Genomic DNA, 17,785 nt, shown 5'->3' on the forward strand with positions numbered 1-17,785 from the left:
AAAGGACTGTATCTATATACCTTCAATAACCCAGCAGGGAGACCCAAATGCCGTGCTGTCTTTACCTTAAAAATGAGTGAAGTGCCCTTTAAATCTTGAATGACAGTCACGGTACCATAAAAAACAGAAGGACCTTAAAAAAGAATTTGGAGGCAGATGAAATGAAGTTCTGAGAGGAGTTTCAGGTTTTAACTTGAATTTTTAGTAGATATAAAGTCAATTTACAGAGGAAAATGTAATGGAATTAAGCTAGTATAATACATCATATAATTTAGAGTAAATAGTCCAATTGTCCGAGTGCTGAATCTTCTTCTTCACAGTATTGTTCCAGGTTTAATACTGCATCTGACGTCATTTGTTGATAAACGTTCATTGGCTGGTAAATAGTTCATATCCGTAATATCAGATGACAAGACCAGGGTTGGCGATCAGCTCTCATTAGTCCAATGCATTGATGATGAGGATGGCGTAGCGACGCAGAATTCATCTTCCTTGGTTCAGTCATTGATGCCGTAGAAGCCGGGAAAGCACAGAGGCTGGTGTTGCTATGGCAACTGAAGATAACTTTCCCTGCACTGTGAACTTTCGACAGAGAGAAACACTCCCTGACTCCCACTCGGCCAAGGCCACACTGATATCGAAGTAGCTGCATGTAAACTAAAATCAAAACAGCACACTACAGTATGGTGAATTTGGGGCTGGCAGACCTCATGGAGCCTTCCCTAAGATATTAAATGGGACAGATGAAAACATATTTTGGCCATAAACATGGATGACATGACATTTTATAGGATAAGATGAACAACCCTGTGTAAACAGGCAGTAGGGTAGGAGTAAAATTATGATATGGGAGATTAAGGGTGACAAAATAAGAATGACATATGGAACACGGTCTGGGCCAAGTTCTATCTGTGCTGACCAACTTGATATGATGTGTAAACAATTAAGATACTAATTTATCTAACACCATCAGTCATTGATTGATACATTGCTTATTGACAGAACACTTTAACAGTTTGTAGAAAAAGGCACAGTTCACTGCATTGCTTTGCCTGTTGCACATGCGGTATATCTGTAATATCACACAAGCAGAGCCACACCGCCAAACTAAATGCAATGTCATTGCAATAGAGGGTAAATGGTTCATCCTGAGAGCGGTGGCTTTGGAGTCCAGCACAGTTGTTGACTTACTCGATTTTCGACCTCTGGGTGTAACACAAAAAATAAATAAATATAGGCTACAATGCATTGTAAACTAAAATTAAATAATAATAATAAAATACATTGGTGTTACACTAAACACTCTTCGCATCATGCACCTGTAACCCAACATGCACTATTGTAATAGAGCGTCGCAGTCCCGGCCCCTTTCATGACGACGCCTGCAGGCCCAGGAAATGAATCCCAATGCATTTTTCCCATAGACATTTCAAAAAGTATTTATTTAAAGACCTTTAAGCGTCGTACGAAGCCAACTCGAGTCGTGACAACTCATGACAACAAACACAATATTTTGGACCAAACCAATAATTACAAAGAAGAAAAACAAAAAAAAAAGTGTTGTAACCTGCCGTTTGTTTCTACTTTCTAATTCTTTGTTTGGCCCAAAACATTGTGTTTATTGTCATGATTTGTCACGACAAGAGTTGGCTTTGTCCGCGTTGTAAACGTCTTTAAATAAATACTTTCTGAAAAGTCTATGAGGAAAATGAACGGGGATTTCTTTTCCGGGTCTCTCGAGGGGGCGGGATAGTTGTAGTTCACAGCATAGATAAGAAAGGCTATAGATGGCTCGCCCGCAAATATTACATACACACATACTTTTCTTTTTTCCACCTTACTGTTGGTGTTGCTTTGAATGTCTCTCTCTGTCATTCTGTATCTGCAGTTCTTTTTTTCCCGTGCCAAGTTGCCCTACCTTTTTAACTGCTGCACTGCTTTGGTGCCTGAACTTCCCCGTAGTCTTATCTCGTATCTTATTACGCCCATATAATATGTAGCCTTGTCAGCTGGCTCTGAGCTCAATGTACATGAGGTGAAAGTTGAAAACTGCATTCAGAATTTAATCTGAACACCGTTTGGAATAAAGGCCACATGCTGAGGACATAAGCACAATAAAAGTGGCATCGATGCACCTTTGAGTACACTGCACTATATGCACTGTTTGGCTGATATTATTGCCCTGTGTGCAGTGTTGTTGTCGTCGACTAATACTATGACGAAAAATGTCCGTCGACTACCTTTTTTCCCCTGACAAAAACTACATAGAAACTAAATATAAACAAAGCCATGATGACTAAAACTATGACGAAATATGTTGATTTTGTCAACAAATAAAAACTAGACTAAAATGTTAGGGTGGACACGAGATCTAGTGGACACGAGATCCAGTATAAGTAAAAGACACAAGTCATTTTACACTTGGTTACATGCTGAAAATAGCCGATCTACAAGCTCACAACTCATCGCGCTGCGACGCATTGTGAGCTTGTAGATCTGCTATTTTCAGAAAGTGTAAAATCAGTCATTTTGATTCCATCAAGGCCTGACAAAATACATTTTAGTCAACTAAATCAACTGTAGATTTAGTTTAAGTACATACATGTATGTACTTAAACCGTGCATCTAAGTGACAATACAGTGAATCTGAATGGACAGCGAAACATACAGTATTTAGCATGATTATATTCACATTTGTACTTTTGCGTCAACATCATCACTTCGATATTCGCCACAATACAAGCCAGGTATTGTGGGAAGTACCAGAACAATAGGCTATAATTAAGTATTGTGTACTTTAGGCCTATTATAAATTCACAAAAATAATTTATTTAGACTGGGAGAAATGGATGAATGGCAAAAAGGCCCCACAGGGACACTTGCAGGAAAGTTTTGGTATGACAAGGTCAAATCAATTAAGCAGCAGTAACTGCCTATAAGCTCCCCTATTCTCAATATTAAATCAAAAAGACAAAAGACTGCCTGCTATGTATGTGTATCAATGATCATACCTTTTAATTTTGCACTAAAAAAATTAATGCTCGACAGGAACTGTAACCAAATAATGGCCCGGTGCAGACCGGTGCAAAAATAAATAACGGCCTACTGCAAATAGCAGCCTAGTTCCTTATAAACGACGGGGTCCAAATCGATTTTGCATATTAACAGCCCGGGCTACCATTTGGAAAAATACGGTATACAAACATCGGCATCGGTGACTATCGGCGAGATTGTTTTTTTTAAACATCGGTATCGGCCAAGAATTTCCACATCGGTGCACCCCTACCCACAACATGTTGTCTCTGGTTGAGGTGAGAGACAAGGTTCACTGTTTAAAGGACCACTTCACCACTTTTCAACCTATCTTCATATAATAGGTCCCCACTAATAATCATGATAAAATGGCACAATTTTTTTCTACTCAGTCTGTGTCTCATAGGAGCGCTGTGGGAAGTTCAGAAACCCGTCCACCAGTGACATCATCATTAGGCAGATTTTTTTTTAAACAAGATCTTTATTTATCGTGAGAACGATGGCTTCAGGGCTAGAAAGCCTGCAGTTTATATTAGCTTGGACTCCCCATCGATGATGTCACTGGTGGACGGGATTCTGAACTGCCCACAGCCCTCCTATGAGACACAGACTGAGCAGAAAATAATTGGTGGTATTTGATCATGATTATTAGTGAGGACCTATTATATGAAGTTCGGTTGAAAAGTGGTGAAGTGGTCCTTAAGGTGAAGTTAACATGCACTCTGGGAAAGTCCTGCATGTATACGCTTGCATGTTATGGGCATTAGAAGCATTTCTTTCTTATGTGGCTGTTCGTAGTTTGGTTTAGGTAATAAATAGGCATATTAAACCACATTCACTAAGATAAACCCAACATTACAAGAATAAGCTGCTGAAACACTTTAAATGTAATAAGATATAGGATTTATTTCCAGAAACAATAGAGGATATGCGCGTGACATCATCTTCCTGGTTTGATACCAGGAAGTTATGCAGGAACGCCTACTGAGTAGCAAAAAACGACTTTATGGCCTCGACAGCCCATACATCCACACAGAAAACTCATATCTGATTGCATTAAACAATGTTAAACAATGTTAAACTCACTTTGCATGTTGCTTTGCCCCTCGATTTGCCACTCGATGTGCCATTCACTTTAAGCATGCGCATACCCTCTATATTAACAGATATTAAAAAAAAAACATTTATAATTGCATACATGGAAGCAATTGAGATAGCAGGGTATTCAAGGACAAAATAATAAAAGAAAACCCACACTAACTAGGAAATAAACTCAATTGGTCTACCGAATCAAACAGAAAAACAATAATAGCCTCCCTAACTGACAAAACAAAAACAGGAGAAAAAGTGGAAGCTAAATAAATGGCAGAGAACCAGTTTAAAGCAGATCCTTGCCATCACCGAGACCAATATAACAAGGCACTTGTGCCAACTATAGTCAGACACAATTAACTAAACATATTATGGATGCTGCAATCCTAAACACAACATGTCAACAATGGTAACAGCAGCACCAGTCCATCAAACATTGTGGCCTAGCAAGGAGGACCGGTTCTGTGGGTTTACATACTGTAGCCTACAGCAGACACGCAAATTACATTCAGGTGTGGGTGGTGGAGGCAGAGAGAGCATGGCAGACCTGAAACCCATGGAAAGAGGCCAGAGTAAAATCACTAAATCAGTGCAATGGAACAGCCCTTTCCCTGAGATCAAACAGCATGTTTTTAACGTTACCTCACCATAGAATGTTCACACTATAATACAATCATGTGAAATCTGTGAAAATTACACTCTGGACAAAGTATCAGCAATAACATTGACTTGACATCGTCTGATTTCATGTAATGTCCAGTACATCAGTCTTAAGGTCAAGGTGAACTTTCCTTATTATAACAAGCTAAACGAGACATATTTCCAAAACATGTCTTGAATTAATGAATTTAACGTACACTCTGGAAAGGTCCTGTATGTATACTCTTGCATGTTATGGGCATTATAAGCATTTCTATCTTACAAGCATTTGTTATATATGGCTGTTCAGAGTTTGTGTCCATGATCTAAAATATTGATCATGATAGCCTGAATCTGTACAACATTTACGCATTGGCATTCAGTGATTACTTTTCAGTTGAAAAATTAAAATAATAATCCCTTATTTGCTACTTGAAAATGAATATGTGAGACTAATGGGCACTGAAAGTAAACAGCGTATACACTGTGTTCTGTTCTTGGTTTAGGTAAATAATGTTAAACCACATTCACCAAGATGAAGTTTGTCATTACCGAGATGGCATTGTCATCTAGCCGGTTTATTGATTTAGCAAAAGGAAGCCACGACCCCTACCAACTACTACGACCTCAGTTCAGACAAGAGGACCCGCTGGATTTAAGCATATTACTAAGCGGAGGAAAATAAACTAACAAGCAATTGCCTCCTGGTCTGCTGTATGACTTGTAACTAATGTTCTTTGTAGTCTTTGCAGGCAAGATTCAATTATGGGTCTACTCAGTTTGCTCAATCAAACCTGTTGAAATCTGGTTCAATCTGATGCAACTATTTTTTCACTGTAATGTTCAGTGCAACAGGTCCTCTGAACGTAAATCCCAAGTAGAATGTGATGTTTTCATTACCAGAAGGGACTGAACGCACATAAAGAGGGAGGATATGAAACTTATTTTTCTTTGGACCTTCAAGGTACACGACTCCATCTTCAGTCCAACCAGACACACATTTTAACATCTTAGCAATCTCTGGCCTTTTCCATCCTTCTCCTGTGTGCCATGTCATTCGTTTTTCAGAGACTGAGAGCATCTTAGTAATGGTTTCAATTTTTCTTTTATGGACAATTTTGTCCAATCCGCTACCATTGGTGAGAAAGAAATGTGTGTAAATCCTTCTCTTTCTTATAGGAATGTCCTTCATCTTTGTCCAGTACTCTCTTTTCAAGTGTTCAACAGCCGTTTGAACAATTTCATATTTGGATTCCCTAACATGATCTGTGTCATGATCCTCTGGCCAAAACAGCAAGGTGAGCAAGAAAAGTGCACTAGGAAAACATCCCTTTTTCTCAGCCGGGAATTGCTGACTGAGTGCCTGTAGATCTTTTAGTGGAGCTACCTTTAGAGACTGAGGCGATAGGCAATGCAAAGCTAGATGGGTTACTATGTAATTGCAAAGATCCCTTTGATCAAGCTTGGCCTTTAATGGGTTCCTTGGGTAAAAGGAAAGGACGGACTCAAGTAGTCTCACTGCATCACTTTCTTTCAGTTCTGTCAGTTTTGACAGAACGGAAGTTATATTGCCTCCTCCAAGGTGATAAATAAGCATGCGTTTCATGAAAGGAGTCAGACAGGCTGGGTTTGACTGATACTGCTTCATAGCTGTGCTAAGTGAAGCTTCTGAGAAGTACTTCCCATACTCTGAAGATTTCTTCCCCAACCATGCTAAAGGATTTTTTATCTTCATCTCGGAACTTACAATTGTGTCCTCTTCATCTGCACTGATGTCTTTCTGGAAGTAGCTGAGTTCCTCTGAGATCCATTCCAAGGCTTCCTGCATTGTCTTCTGAAGACTTTTCAAGCTATCATGAAAGTGCTCCCAGGGCTCTTTAACTTCTGCAGGGATGTATTCTGTAACCAAGTACTTCATATATTCGGAATGACCATTGTTTGCATTTGAAAAAACTTCCAATGAAGACATCAATTTCAGCAGGTTGCATCCAACCTCAACCTCAGCGAAAAATCCTAAACTGTTCATGGTTCCCACATCTGAGACAGCTGCTTTCTCACACTCTTTGAAGCACTCAATTGCTTTCAGTGCAGTGTCCACAGCATCTGCTGTATTCTTCGCTGTCTTGGGTACCTTTTCAATGGCTTTACACTTGGCGTTGAACCATTTCCTGTACACCTGGCCTTTTGTGTCTAATATGTAGGAGTTGTTGGGCATCTGTTTGACTGCCTTCTCTGCCCAGTCTTTAGCTTCATCAAACTTTTCATAGGTATAATGAAGGCGAGCAAGTTGCTGGGCAAAAAATGCATCTTTTTGAAAACTCTGGTATGCTTCCTTGAGTAATGCTATTGCCTTTTCCGGGTGTTCATTTGTACGCACATGCTCTATCAGAGGAGAGAAAAAACTGTCTGTTTCGTCCCCTTTGCTTATTCTGCAACGCCTTAAGAACAGTGCTCTCAAAGAACCCAAATACTCTTCCTTTCCGAACCTGTGCTCAAAAAGCACATTCTCATGGAGCAGTTCCATTGCCAAACTACTTTGGCTCTTTTGGTCACCAAGAAGCTGTTGCAGGATTTCTTTGGCAACGAGAGGATGGATGATTCTGACAGATTCAATGTAAGTCTTCTCATCTCGTAGGTGTATGAAGACCAGTTTAGCTTGTTCACTGAGAGATTTCTCAAATGTATGTCTGCGAAACCTATCCATGTGGACGGTTAGTGCAAGCAGAGCTACACAATGGGATTGAGAAATGAAAGAGTTTTGAACGTATGTATTGAGCAATGCCACATAGAGAATGAGGCGAGTGACAACAGATTCAGGATCAATACCTTGGAGCAAATGTGTCACAAATTGTTCAACATACTCTGAAATCTTCTGATCGCTGAATTCTTCACTCATCAAAACAAATGTTAAGATGAATTCTGGCTGATACTTTTCCTCAAGGATCTGTCGCTTTCCAGCAAACTTCCTCTTCTCCTCAGAAGAGAGTTTGTGAGTCACAGAAACATTCTGTAACGGGGATTCTTTGCATTTCTTCTCTGGATCATAGGATCGTCTGCAGCTCAACAAAATGAAACAAAGTGTTCCTTGGTCGACTTGTTTGGTATGAATGGCAACCTCTAACTCATTCCTCAGATCATCAAGATCTTCTTTGTCTGAATCTTCAATGAGAAGGAGCACAGGAAGACATTTCTGAAAGCCCTTTTCCTCATACTCTCTCAGCTGAACTGCATGTTGTGTGACAACAGAAACAGAGTATGACGGCTTCACCACAGCACATCTTAGATCTTTCCGGTTGTTCCACAGCAGTTGTCTCGCCACAGTGCTGCCACCACTACCTGGATGATGGAAGATGTTGAAGGTGCTCACACCATTCTGATCAGTATTTCGTTTCAAGGTACCACTGAGAAGTTTAGAAGTTTCACGATAAGCATCCCTTTCAATGACCTCTCCAACATATCGCTGCTCAGCAAGCCAAAAATTCAACCATGCCACTCTTCCCCCATGGTAGAACTGGCATTCTATGTTGGCTTTCTCTGCTTTGATGAATTCTTCACTCGTCTCATCACAGTGATTGATACTCAGAATTTCAAGAGAGTACATCCTTTCCTCTTCGCGTGTTTCAAGAACACATTGCCCCTTTACAACCGTGGGCAAGTGCTTGGTGGCTCGTGATGTTATTGGTTGGATTTGCTGCATTGTTCCATCAATGTGGCTCATTTTCATTCCTACAACACTGGAACGGTTGACAGCGTCTGTTCCACATGAACCTTCAGCGAAGCTTTGCCACTTCTGAAAGTTTTCCTCAGACTCTGAGATGCAAATGATGTCATCATGGCCTTCCATATCAGTGAAAAACTCATAAAAGGTGTGCAAGAGTGGTTTCTCAACGTGTGACGTTAGAAGGAAAAGCACCAGGAATGTGCCTTTCGGCAAGATCTGTTTACAGATCAAGGACACTGATTCTCTCAGGAGAGTCATTTTTGTTTTGATCCAAGTCATTTCATCACAGGGGCTTTCGTTTCCTTTGTAGTCAGTGCGCCCATTGCAAAAGATCCAGCTTGTCTGCTCAAACAGATGCAAGTGGCTTACGAATTCACCAATGGTCATACCACTTGGTATCCTGTAGTTTTGCATAAAATGCAAATTTGCAGCATGATGCTGAAGGAATCTACTGCATAGGCCTGACTGGTTTGGATCTGAGTGATTTGAGTCTGGGTCAAAGTCGAACACACAGAATATGTTCATGTTCAATAGCCATTCAATGCAGGAAAGATCTTCTGGTTTGAATCGGTTTGTGACAAGTATGTACCATTTCTCTTTTTCAATGAATTTCTTGCCACTGGTCAAAAGCATTGTGAGTTTTCTGCCTAGATCTTGGCAGATGTCCGGTGTACGAAAAGACTGACCATGCTCTGCTTCCTTCCTTTGAGCATCCCTATCTCTAACTCTGTGGTAGAAGTCACTTTGATCTTTGTCAATCACTGTCTCAGATTTTGAGCCCACCCTCCGGTAAATTGTACCTTTCTCAAATTGGACTTTGTTGGCCTCCTCTTTGAAGTTTGGTAGGGAAACTGAATACACTCTGCCATTGACAATACTTACGGATGGTACAATGTCAACCTCTATTACATAGCTTTTCTCACTACTTGTGCGATCAATCACTTCAATGAAACGGGGTGGACGTATACATTGGCGTACATGCTCACTGTCAGAGAGAGTGAAGCTCCTCTCAATGTGATCTAATGCATCTACATACATGTCTTTTTCTTTCACAGGGACGCCAATGATCTCACCGTGTGTGTACCCTGCATCATCTCTGCTGTCCATCACACCAAAGTGTATTGTGCCATTTGATCTCACATTCATACAGCCAGTACCAAATTTGAGAACCTCTTTGGCAAACTTTGCTTGTAATCGTACTCGGTCCAATAAGGCAGCTGTAGCAAAGGACTTGTATTCATGGCAAGGATTAATCAGATTAAAAACACCAGACTCAGGCTCCAAAACCCTGTGTTTTACATAAGTAAAATCACTGCCTTCTTTGTCAAAAGGTCGTGGTTTGCAGTCCTCCTTTGAGGTCAACACACAGACAGAATGTTCCTGACCAGTTTGTTTTTCACCTAGCACACCTTGATCTGTCTCTACAATATCTACAGGGTGAGCTTCATTTCCCCCTGGAAGACATTGACTGGATTTCTGTTTGTTTTTCTTAATTCCCTTTTCACTTTTTGGGACACTTAATGTCTTTTGCTGACCTGGGGTGGTGTCAGGGCCTTTAATAAGTTCATCTCTCTTATTGATTAGCAAAAGGGCAGGCCCTGATTTCATACCAATCTCTTCCCTTAAATAGTCCTTTGTCAGTGTGAGAAGAACTGGTCCATTAACGTCTTCCTCGTGCAGTTTCTTGACGTACTGTTCTTTGACTCCGACAGTTCTTAGCCAGGAGCTTACCTGAGATTCAGTCCAGTTCTCAGGCTGCTTGGGTTGACCAGCTGTAAGTAAGAGACAAAAGAACAGCATTGGTTGTTTGTTGATACCAGAACAAAATACGTGTGAGGTGAAAGGGACAATCAGTTGAGATGATCAATCAATACAGGAAGTTACTGTACTTGTAATGTGATTCAATTAGGCATGTAACGATTCACTCCACTCACGATACGATTCGTATCACGATACGATTTTTCACGATATTAAAAAATATATATATTTTAAAGACAAATTACCGTTTTTTAAATTTTATATAATTTATCTTCCCCCCTGAGATTTTTTATTTAACTACATTGCAAAAGAAGTAGCATTACTTTTGACAGTGCAGAAACATAATTGCCTTCCTTGATGAGCATCGACGACCATCATCACCTGGGCACAGTCACAGACACACACAGCTACCCTCTACAGTCCTCTACTACTGAAAGTGATAATTTCTCTCCAAAAGCACTTGAATATGATGGAATATGACTAAAGCTCACATTTCACATCACACACTAGCCCTCCCTAAAAAAAAAACCCTTTTTTTGTTTTGAAAATCGATTTTTTTATTTCAATGAATCGATTCATATCGCCGGGATTAATATCGATATATATCGATATACGATATATCGTTACATGCCTAGATTTAATAGATCATATTATTGATGTATGTATTTTGAGGTGTAATCAGCCTGAACAGTCAGTTATGAACCTCCCCCCAAGTGTTGTAACTGTAGTCCTTACGGTTTCTGAGAGAAAAATACTTGAATGTGAGTTTTCGCATTTTCCCATATAAGTCGATTATAATAAATGTGAAAAAAGGTCTTCGTTAAGACCTCCATAATATAATGGCCAATGCCAATGAAAATACAGAGCGATTGGTGGCAGTGAGTGATTCCATAAAGGTAGCTCTCCACCAAACAGCAGACTACTATAGATTACTACAGACTGGCAGTCCAATGAAGTCGCCTGATCAGACGGTTGGAAGGTTCGAAGGTGGTGAAAAATAGCCTATGGCTCAACAACAAGCCTGCTGCTATGGTTGGGAAGCTTTCGATACGTCCCAACACTTACCGCCCCCGACGTCATGCAGTAGAGAACTACCTTAACAGTGTGTTATCTGCCTATAGATGTACACATTCACTAACGGTGTGATCTCTGGTAAGTTACTTGAATTTGAAGCCGTACCAGAGTTCTGTGGCATCGCCTGTTCCGGAGAATGGGTAGCGGTGTCCTCTCTAGGAGAATGGGTACCGGTGTCCTCCCTAGGCAAACTCTGAACACATAAACAGAAACACAGATACACTGTAATCGTGAGTCTTTAGGACGCATGCACACACACACTATAATGAATGTATACTTTCATGCCTATCCGTCGTACGTTGGTGTCGTGCGTTGAGAATATCCGACCTACAAGCTCACAACACGTTGCAAGGCGCCACATTGTGTGAGCTTCTATGTCTGCTATGTCCGATACTCAACACCGCCATAAGACAAAGCCCAAATCTAGCTTTACACAGCTGTCTGCGTCTCCTTCTAATCAACACAGGAACAGAGCTCAGAGTCTTCTAGGTTCGCTTGGTGTTATGATAAACAGAACCGGCCCGGGGTTTAAATGATACAACGGAGTCACACAAATAGTTCACTCACGCCCACTTCATTGAACGACATCTCTGCATGATGGAGTAGATATATTATTTAGTTAACTATGAAACAGGAACAGATTGTAGTAACGTAACAAGGTGTAACTATCAGTTTGGTGCATGTAGCCTATCTGCAAGTATTCTTGTGACATTACTTATAATATGGCTATGGCCATTTTTGGCCGCTAAAATATAATCCTGTCGGTCAAGGTGGCCAGGCCCAAAAAGTGTCTAGCGGGAAAACCCTGCCACCAGGTAAGATCCACTGAATGTTGTCCATCACTGCATGGTGGTGAGCTAACAAAACTAAATGCATGGTTTACTGAAGTCAGATAGAGGCAAATCAAAGTAACCTTACCTCTGCCACAGATCTCGATTCCCGAGATAGAGACTTCGACACCCCAAGTGGTGGTGAGCTATTTGGTCCAATACTGTGAAAGGCGGTGATGGGTGGGGGGGATAAGCGGAGGGAAAGGGAAGGGACAACAGGGAAGGAAAGATGGCACATTTATAGTCGATTAATGCAGAGATTAATGGGCCACAATGGAAACAAGCTTTGGCCTATTACTGATTACCTACTGTAGTGATTAGTGATTACCTGTGGCTGAAAGTGACAGGTCTTTGAGAGGACGCCGTGTTGGACTCAGCCTTCTGGGTCTGTCCCTCTGGCCCCTCCTCCTCTCCCTCCAGAGGGCTCCTCCCCTTCTCTCCCGGATCTGTTGCAGCACAGAAATGTATCACAGTCATGCTTACCCTGTAAAACCATGGGTGTACATTTAACCCTCAAAACCTTGAGTATCCATTTGGTTGCATTTGTAGCTCAGTGTTTATCAAAACAGAACTTGTCTTAGTAACATATAATACTGTGAAGACAACATTACTGTAAAATAACAAAAATTATATGATATAATACGATACGATACGAATGTTGGATATAATGTAGTTCATACAGTACTAATTTAGGCTAAAGGTCCGTGCACACTGCTGCGTTTTTCGGATTTTTAGCTGTGTCTTTCCGTTGGTATTCCGAAAAACACGTCCAGTGTGCAACGACCTTAACGGCTGTCATGATTACAAATATAATTTTGTCACACAAATAATTGCGATTAACGATTTGTATTTCTTGCATTGAACATTCGAATGTTACAATATTTTTTATATTTCTTTCTTTGCAAAAGAAATAGTGGAAATAGTTGATCCATGTGATTATCTCAACTAATTGCAATTAGGTGATTATGTAATAATTGTGAGAGGCCTACTAACTGTTGCGGACCATTTGAGCATGCACGACTGTTCAATTAGATTCTTCAATTAACGTATGAGAACCTGAGCCTGCTCCAATTCTTTGGTATGCACAGTGCAAACAATGCTCAGACATTTGCTTTTCCACTTCCGCTAGATGGCTCAGTGGTAGCGCTGCTGTGATCTGAGTGTAATCTCAGTTTTCTCAGAGGGACAAACGGAAGGAGAAGGGTTTCCAAGTCTGTCCAGATCTATGATCCAGATCATAAAACGGCAAAACAGTTTGATCAACTTTAACTACTGCTTATGGGGGATGTATCGCCCGGCTTAACCCATTTAGACCTGAGGCCGATTCTTAAAAAAAAAGTCTTCTAAATCCTAACAGTTTTCTGAAAACCCTGTTTCTATGTCAGTGGTGCTCAAACTTTTTCATGTCAAGGACCCCCAGAATTATCTGCATTTGGTCACGGACACCCATCTCAAAATATGTTGTTCCAGGGACCCCCCCCCCTCCACCCCAGAAGCAAAGATTTGAATTAAAAACGTTCGCTTTGAAAGAATATATATATTCAAAGATTTGTGCCACATTTTCACGATTTTTAAAAAATGGCAGATCTACAAGCTTATATGAGCTTGTATAAGATAATGCTTAAAACACCAAAAGGGGTTCCCGTCCAGGTCACCTTAGTTAGGACCTAAGGACCTAACGTCCTATAGGTGACCTCCATTCCTACGCACATCACATACAACAGGAACATGTCTAGTTTTGCCCCTGCGGGCTGCGAGCATACCTGCCAACTCTTAAGACTCCTTTGACCATTTCTCCTGCACTACTCCTGTACCAAGTTACCAACCCATGTGTCAAAGGCCCATATACCGCCCCACACACACCCCACTGATATGCAGCCAATGCCATGATAATATTAATGCATAGTTCCTTGGATTTTTGATATGCAAATGGCCCTGGCAGTATTTGATTTTCGTTGGAAGGTGTGAGAGCTCTCTCTCTCTCTCTCTCCATGCCACGCCACGTATATCTATTCTACGTCCGAGCATAGACATGGTAACGCCCCGCCTGCCTCTGATTGGCCTACCGACACTGCCCAGTCTGCCCGTCTTGCCTGTCCTCCGAGATGCAAGGGCACTCCGTGGTGGGAAATAATACAAGTACAAGAGAATGGCAACACGCGACAGTAACTTGTAACTTTAATTTTTGTAGAAGAGGCAAACTAATATTGTTTGTGCCGTTTGCTTTGATTGAATAATTGATTGAACACGTATGTACTATGATTTGATTTGGCTGTGTTCTAAATTAAAGTGTTGGTGTTGATTATCGTGTATTAATCTAATTATAGTAAACTAATACTATTATACTAAAAAAGATAAAGATCAAGGTATTAATCTAATTATAGTAAACTAATACTGTTATACTAAATAACCAGCATGTATCTTCCACCTCAGAGGAAACTCTGGTAAGGCCAGCAGTGTCGGTAGGCCAATCAGAGGCAGGCGGGGCGTTACCATGTCTATGCTCGGACGTAGAAAAGATATACACTGCCACGCCATTTAAAAACCCTCTCTCTCATCAATGAGAGAGTGCATGGAATGTTACTCTTTTACAGTCCCTTTGATAAACTCCAATCCCGCTCCCACACTCAGTGTAGCCTACCATACACGCAATGTAAGTGATACTAATGTAATTAAATGCTATTACAAAGAGATAGTTACTTTTAAGGGTAACAGGTATGGTCGCCCCTTTGCCATCTCGCCCCACTACTCTACCTAGCTGTAAATAACATAATTCATGTTGGTGATTATATAAAAGGTATTATCATATTAATTTATCATTGTTAAATTCACTCTGTATATCCACAGGCATAATAGCATGATGATGTCATTACAAAACATGGGTTACATGGAAGAAATGAAATTAACTGCTAGAAGGTCCTAAATTAACTTAATTAAGCAGTCACCGTCTCTGTCTCATGTTATTCTTTCTTAATTTGACAGAGTATAGATATCGACTACTATACAATCAAATAAATCTGTATACAAGATCATTTCAGATTTCAGAGAGGGAGGGAAATACTAGATTACATTTCACAGGCGGCGGTGGCTCAGCGGTAGAGTGGCTGATGGTAACCGCAAGGTTGCCAGTTCGAACCCGGGCTCCCCCAGAGTTAGTGTCGAAGTGTCCTTGAGCAAGAAACTGAATTGCTCCTGATGTGCTGGTTGGTGCCTTGCATGGTTTCCGCTGCCATCGGTGTGTGAATGGGTGACTGTAATGCACAATCTATGTAAAGCGCCTTGGATAAAGGCGCTATATAAATGCACCATTTACCATTTACCACGGGGCGAGTTGGTAATCTGGTATTCCTTTTAAGTGATCAGTGGTTATTATTAAAGATATTTTATTCAGTGTTCCTACGCAACTATGGAGAGTATGGAAAAGTACAGAATTTAATTGGAGTAATTTCCATCTCTGGATAAACTATGCATGGAAAAAAGAAAAGAGCATGGGAAAACAATGTATAGACCAGACCTACTTCCGGAGACGACTATTACCCCTATATTCTGTTTCTAACATTTATAATTTTTCAAAATTGATCTTACAAGCTGTGTTTGTTCTGCCTTTACACATGTTATGAGAAAAGTAAACATGCTATATTTTCTGCAACCTAGCCTATAGTATTTGTTCCATGGTTGCCACTCAATCAGTAACATCAGTAACATCTCCATATCATCCAAATTGCAAGGGGTACTTACCCATTATAACTTCCAATGCTTGGCTACAACTTCACCACAGGAACAGATTGATCATGAAGATGAATCTAATAAAAGAGAATGTTACATTTAATTCAACAGAGTTGGAGAGAGAGGGGGAGAGAGAGAGAGAGAGAGCTACAAAGAAATAGAGTGGGGCTGTCAGACAAGACAATATGGGGCGTTTTATTTTATTTTACCAAACGAAAAGTGTTGTAATGCAACAATTATAGTTTATCGTGAAGAGCAACAGACCAGGATAGGAAGCATAGAGATATAGACCTGAGTCTGACTGACAACAATTTTACAGAGGTGCCCAGCAGGCAGAAGCCCACTCGTCTTCCTCGCATATTAGTCGCGCTTGTGAGTTGCTGTGACCAATACAAATCAAGTTTCAGTAGCGTTAACCAAAATATCGTAATCATGTAACGTAATTGTATCCTACTTACCATGATGTGCAAGTACACTTTACACTGTTGTTGTAACTTGTATAAGGAGAAAGATGCGTCGCCGTCGCGTCGCCTCGAGTCTAGGCTACTACACCGACAGACAGTCCTTATCAGAATACCAACTGCGACACAGACGGGCTGGAAAGAAATGTGCTGAATGCATCCGGGTGCGTAACATTCATGTATAAAACGACTCGAGAAAGTTTCGTTTTACGAGGAAAGGGAAACCTCATGTCATGTCACTCATCACTAGGCATAACCATGGGCATAACACTGAGAAAATGGATAGTTTGAGGCTAGTGTATAGTGGGCTCCTCCCAGTCCCAACCCCTGGCCAGACGAACCCCATCCCTCCATCTGTGACCAGTGTTGGGAAGCAGTTATAACGAAGTCAATTCATTTGAATTTCAGTAGCTCAGAATCTGTTATCAAGAGATTATAACAAAGTATTAGCCAGTTGATCTGTAGTCTAGGCTACTTGCCTAACTTGTTGGTGGTTAACTGTATTTATATGTGTGTAGTGACTGATTATTAGTGAGTCTAGCAGTCAACTGACCTATTTGGTCTAATTTATTTATTTTTGGACAAACCGGCCCCATGGCCATATTTGTGTAAAGGTTATGTTTATAAAGTCAAGTTATAATTATTACAAATCACTTTTTAATTTCAAGGACCCCCAATTTAATTATGCATTTGCCCACTGTCCTCCATATATATTTTTTTATTTTGTATCTTGTAGACCCAAACTGTCTGTATGCTACTGTACTACCGAGTTACAGACATGTGGGTCCATTTGGTTCCTAACTATCAATCAATGGGCTTCCAGGAGGTCCCCAGACCTCACAGACCACTGGTGTAAAGGGGCATTTTTTTGGGCCCGGCCGCCCATGGCTCTCCTGGTCCTCATGCGGGGGCTTCACACCACTAGACTAGCCCCATCAGTGACCTCCCCTGGAACATGAACATAGACATGTTACACCTGTATAAGAGAAGATGTGTTGCTTCTAGAACTAATATTGTTGGGGACCCCCCTGGAACACCACCTCAAGGACCCCTGCAGGTCCCTATAGACCACAGATATAACCAGTGCTGTAGGAGCTACAGTGGAGTGGGAGAGCACAAATGGGGCTCTCACTTTAATACCATCTAATGGATAAAAATAATCAAGGATCGAAGACCAATTGATGGAAATAAAATCCATACTTATATGAATATTGTAATAGTTTTAAAGGACTGTATCTATATACCTTCAATAACCCAGCAGGGAGACCCAAATGCCGTGCTGTCTTTACCTTAGAAATGAGTGAAGTGCCCTTTAAATCTTGAATGACAGTCACGGTACCATAAAAAACAGAAGGACCTTAAAAAAGAATTTGGAGGCAGATGAAATGAAGTTCTGAGAGGAGTTTCAGGTTTTAACTTGAATTTTTAGTAGATATAAAGTCAATTTACAG

The 17,785-nt window shown here is 40.7% G+C and overlaps 2 protein-coding genes and 1 long non-coding RNA gene across 4 annotated transcripts in view; 1 reads left to right on the forward strand and 2 right to left on the reverse strand.

Moving 5' to 3' along the window:
• Positions 1-17,785, forward strand: part of LOC306936093 — a 117,539-nt gene that overhangs the window by 54,849 nt on the left and 44,905 nt on the right. The window lies entirely within an intron of this gene.
• On the reverse strand, positions 3,938-16,453 carry LOC306937284 (uncharacterized protein). Of its 2 annotated transcripts, none has more exons than XM_079520951.1 (7): positions 16,332-16,453; positions 15,886-15,950; positions 12,476-12,593; positions 12,236-12,308; positions 11,423-11,510; positions 10,217-10,257; positions 3,938-4,672 (listed from the first exon to the last, which is right to left on the reverse strand). In XM_079520951.1, the coding sequence occupies exons 2-7, from the start codon at positions 15,887-15,889 to the stop codon at positions 4,634-4,636; spliced, it is 363 nt and encodes a 120-aa protein (XP_079377077.1). In that variant the 5' UTR covers positions 15,890-15,950; positions 16,332-16,453; the 3' UTR covers positions 3,938-4,633. The 2 variants fall into 2 exon arrangements, with proteins under 2 accessions (XP_079377077.1, XP_079377076.1); XM_079520950.1 differs by having other exon boundaries at positions 10,096-10,257.
• Positions 4,692-9,670, reverse strand: LOC306937282 (sterile alpha motif domain-containing protein 9-like). The gene has a single exon (XM_079520948.1). The coding sequence runs from the start codon at positions 9,629-9,631 to the stop codon at positions 5,588-5,590; it is 4,044 nt and encodes a 1,347-aa protein (XP_079377074.1). The 5' UTR covers positions 9,632-9,670; the 3' UTR covers positions 4,692-5,587.

This window comes from Electrona antarctica (genome assembly GCF_951216825.1).
Source record: "Electrona antarctica genome assembly, chromosome: 14".
Classification (NCBI taxonomy): Eukaryota; Metazoa; Chordata; class Actinopteri; order Myctophiformes; family Myctophidae; genus Electrona; species Electrona antarctica.

Coding starts and splice junctions, on each gene's coding strand:
- LOC306937282 (XM_079520948.1), bottom strand. CDS start 9,631: ATGAATGTGAGATCAAATGGCACAATACACTTTGGTGTGATGGACAGC.
- LOC306937284 (XM_079520950.1), bottom strand. Junction 11,511..12,235: donor AATCGAGATCTGTGGCAGAG/GTAAGGTTACTT, acceptor TTATGTGTTCAG/AGTTTGCCTAGGGAGGACAC. Junction 10,258..11,422: donor GGCGATGCCACAGAACTCTG/GTACGGCTTCAA, acceptor TCTTACTTACAG/CTGGTCAACCCAAGCAGCCT.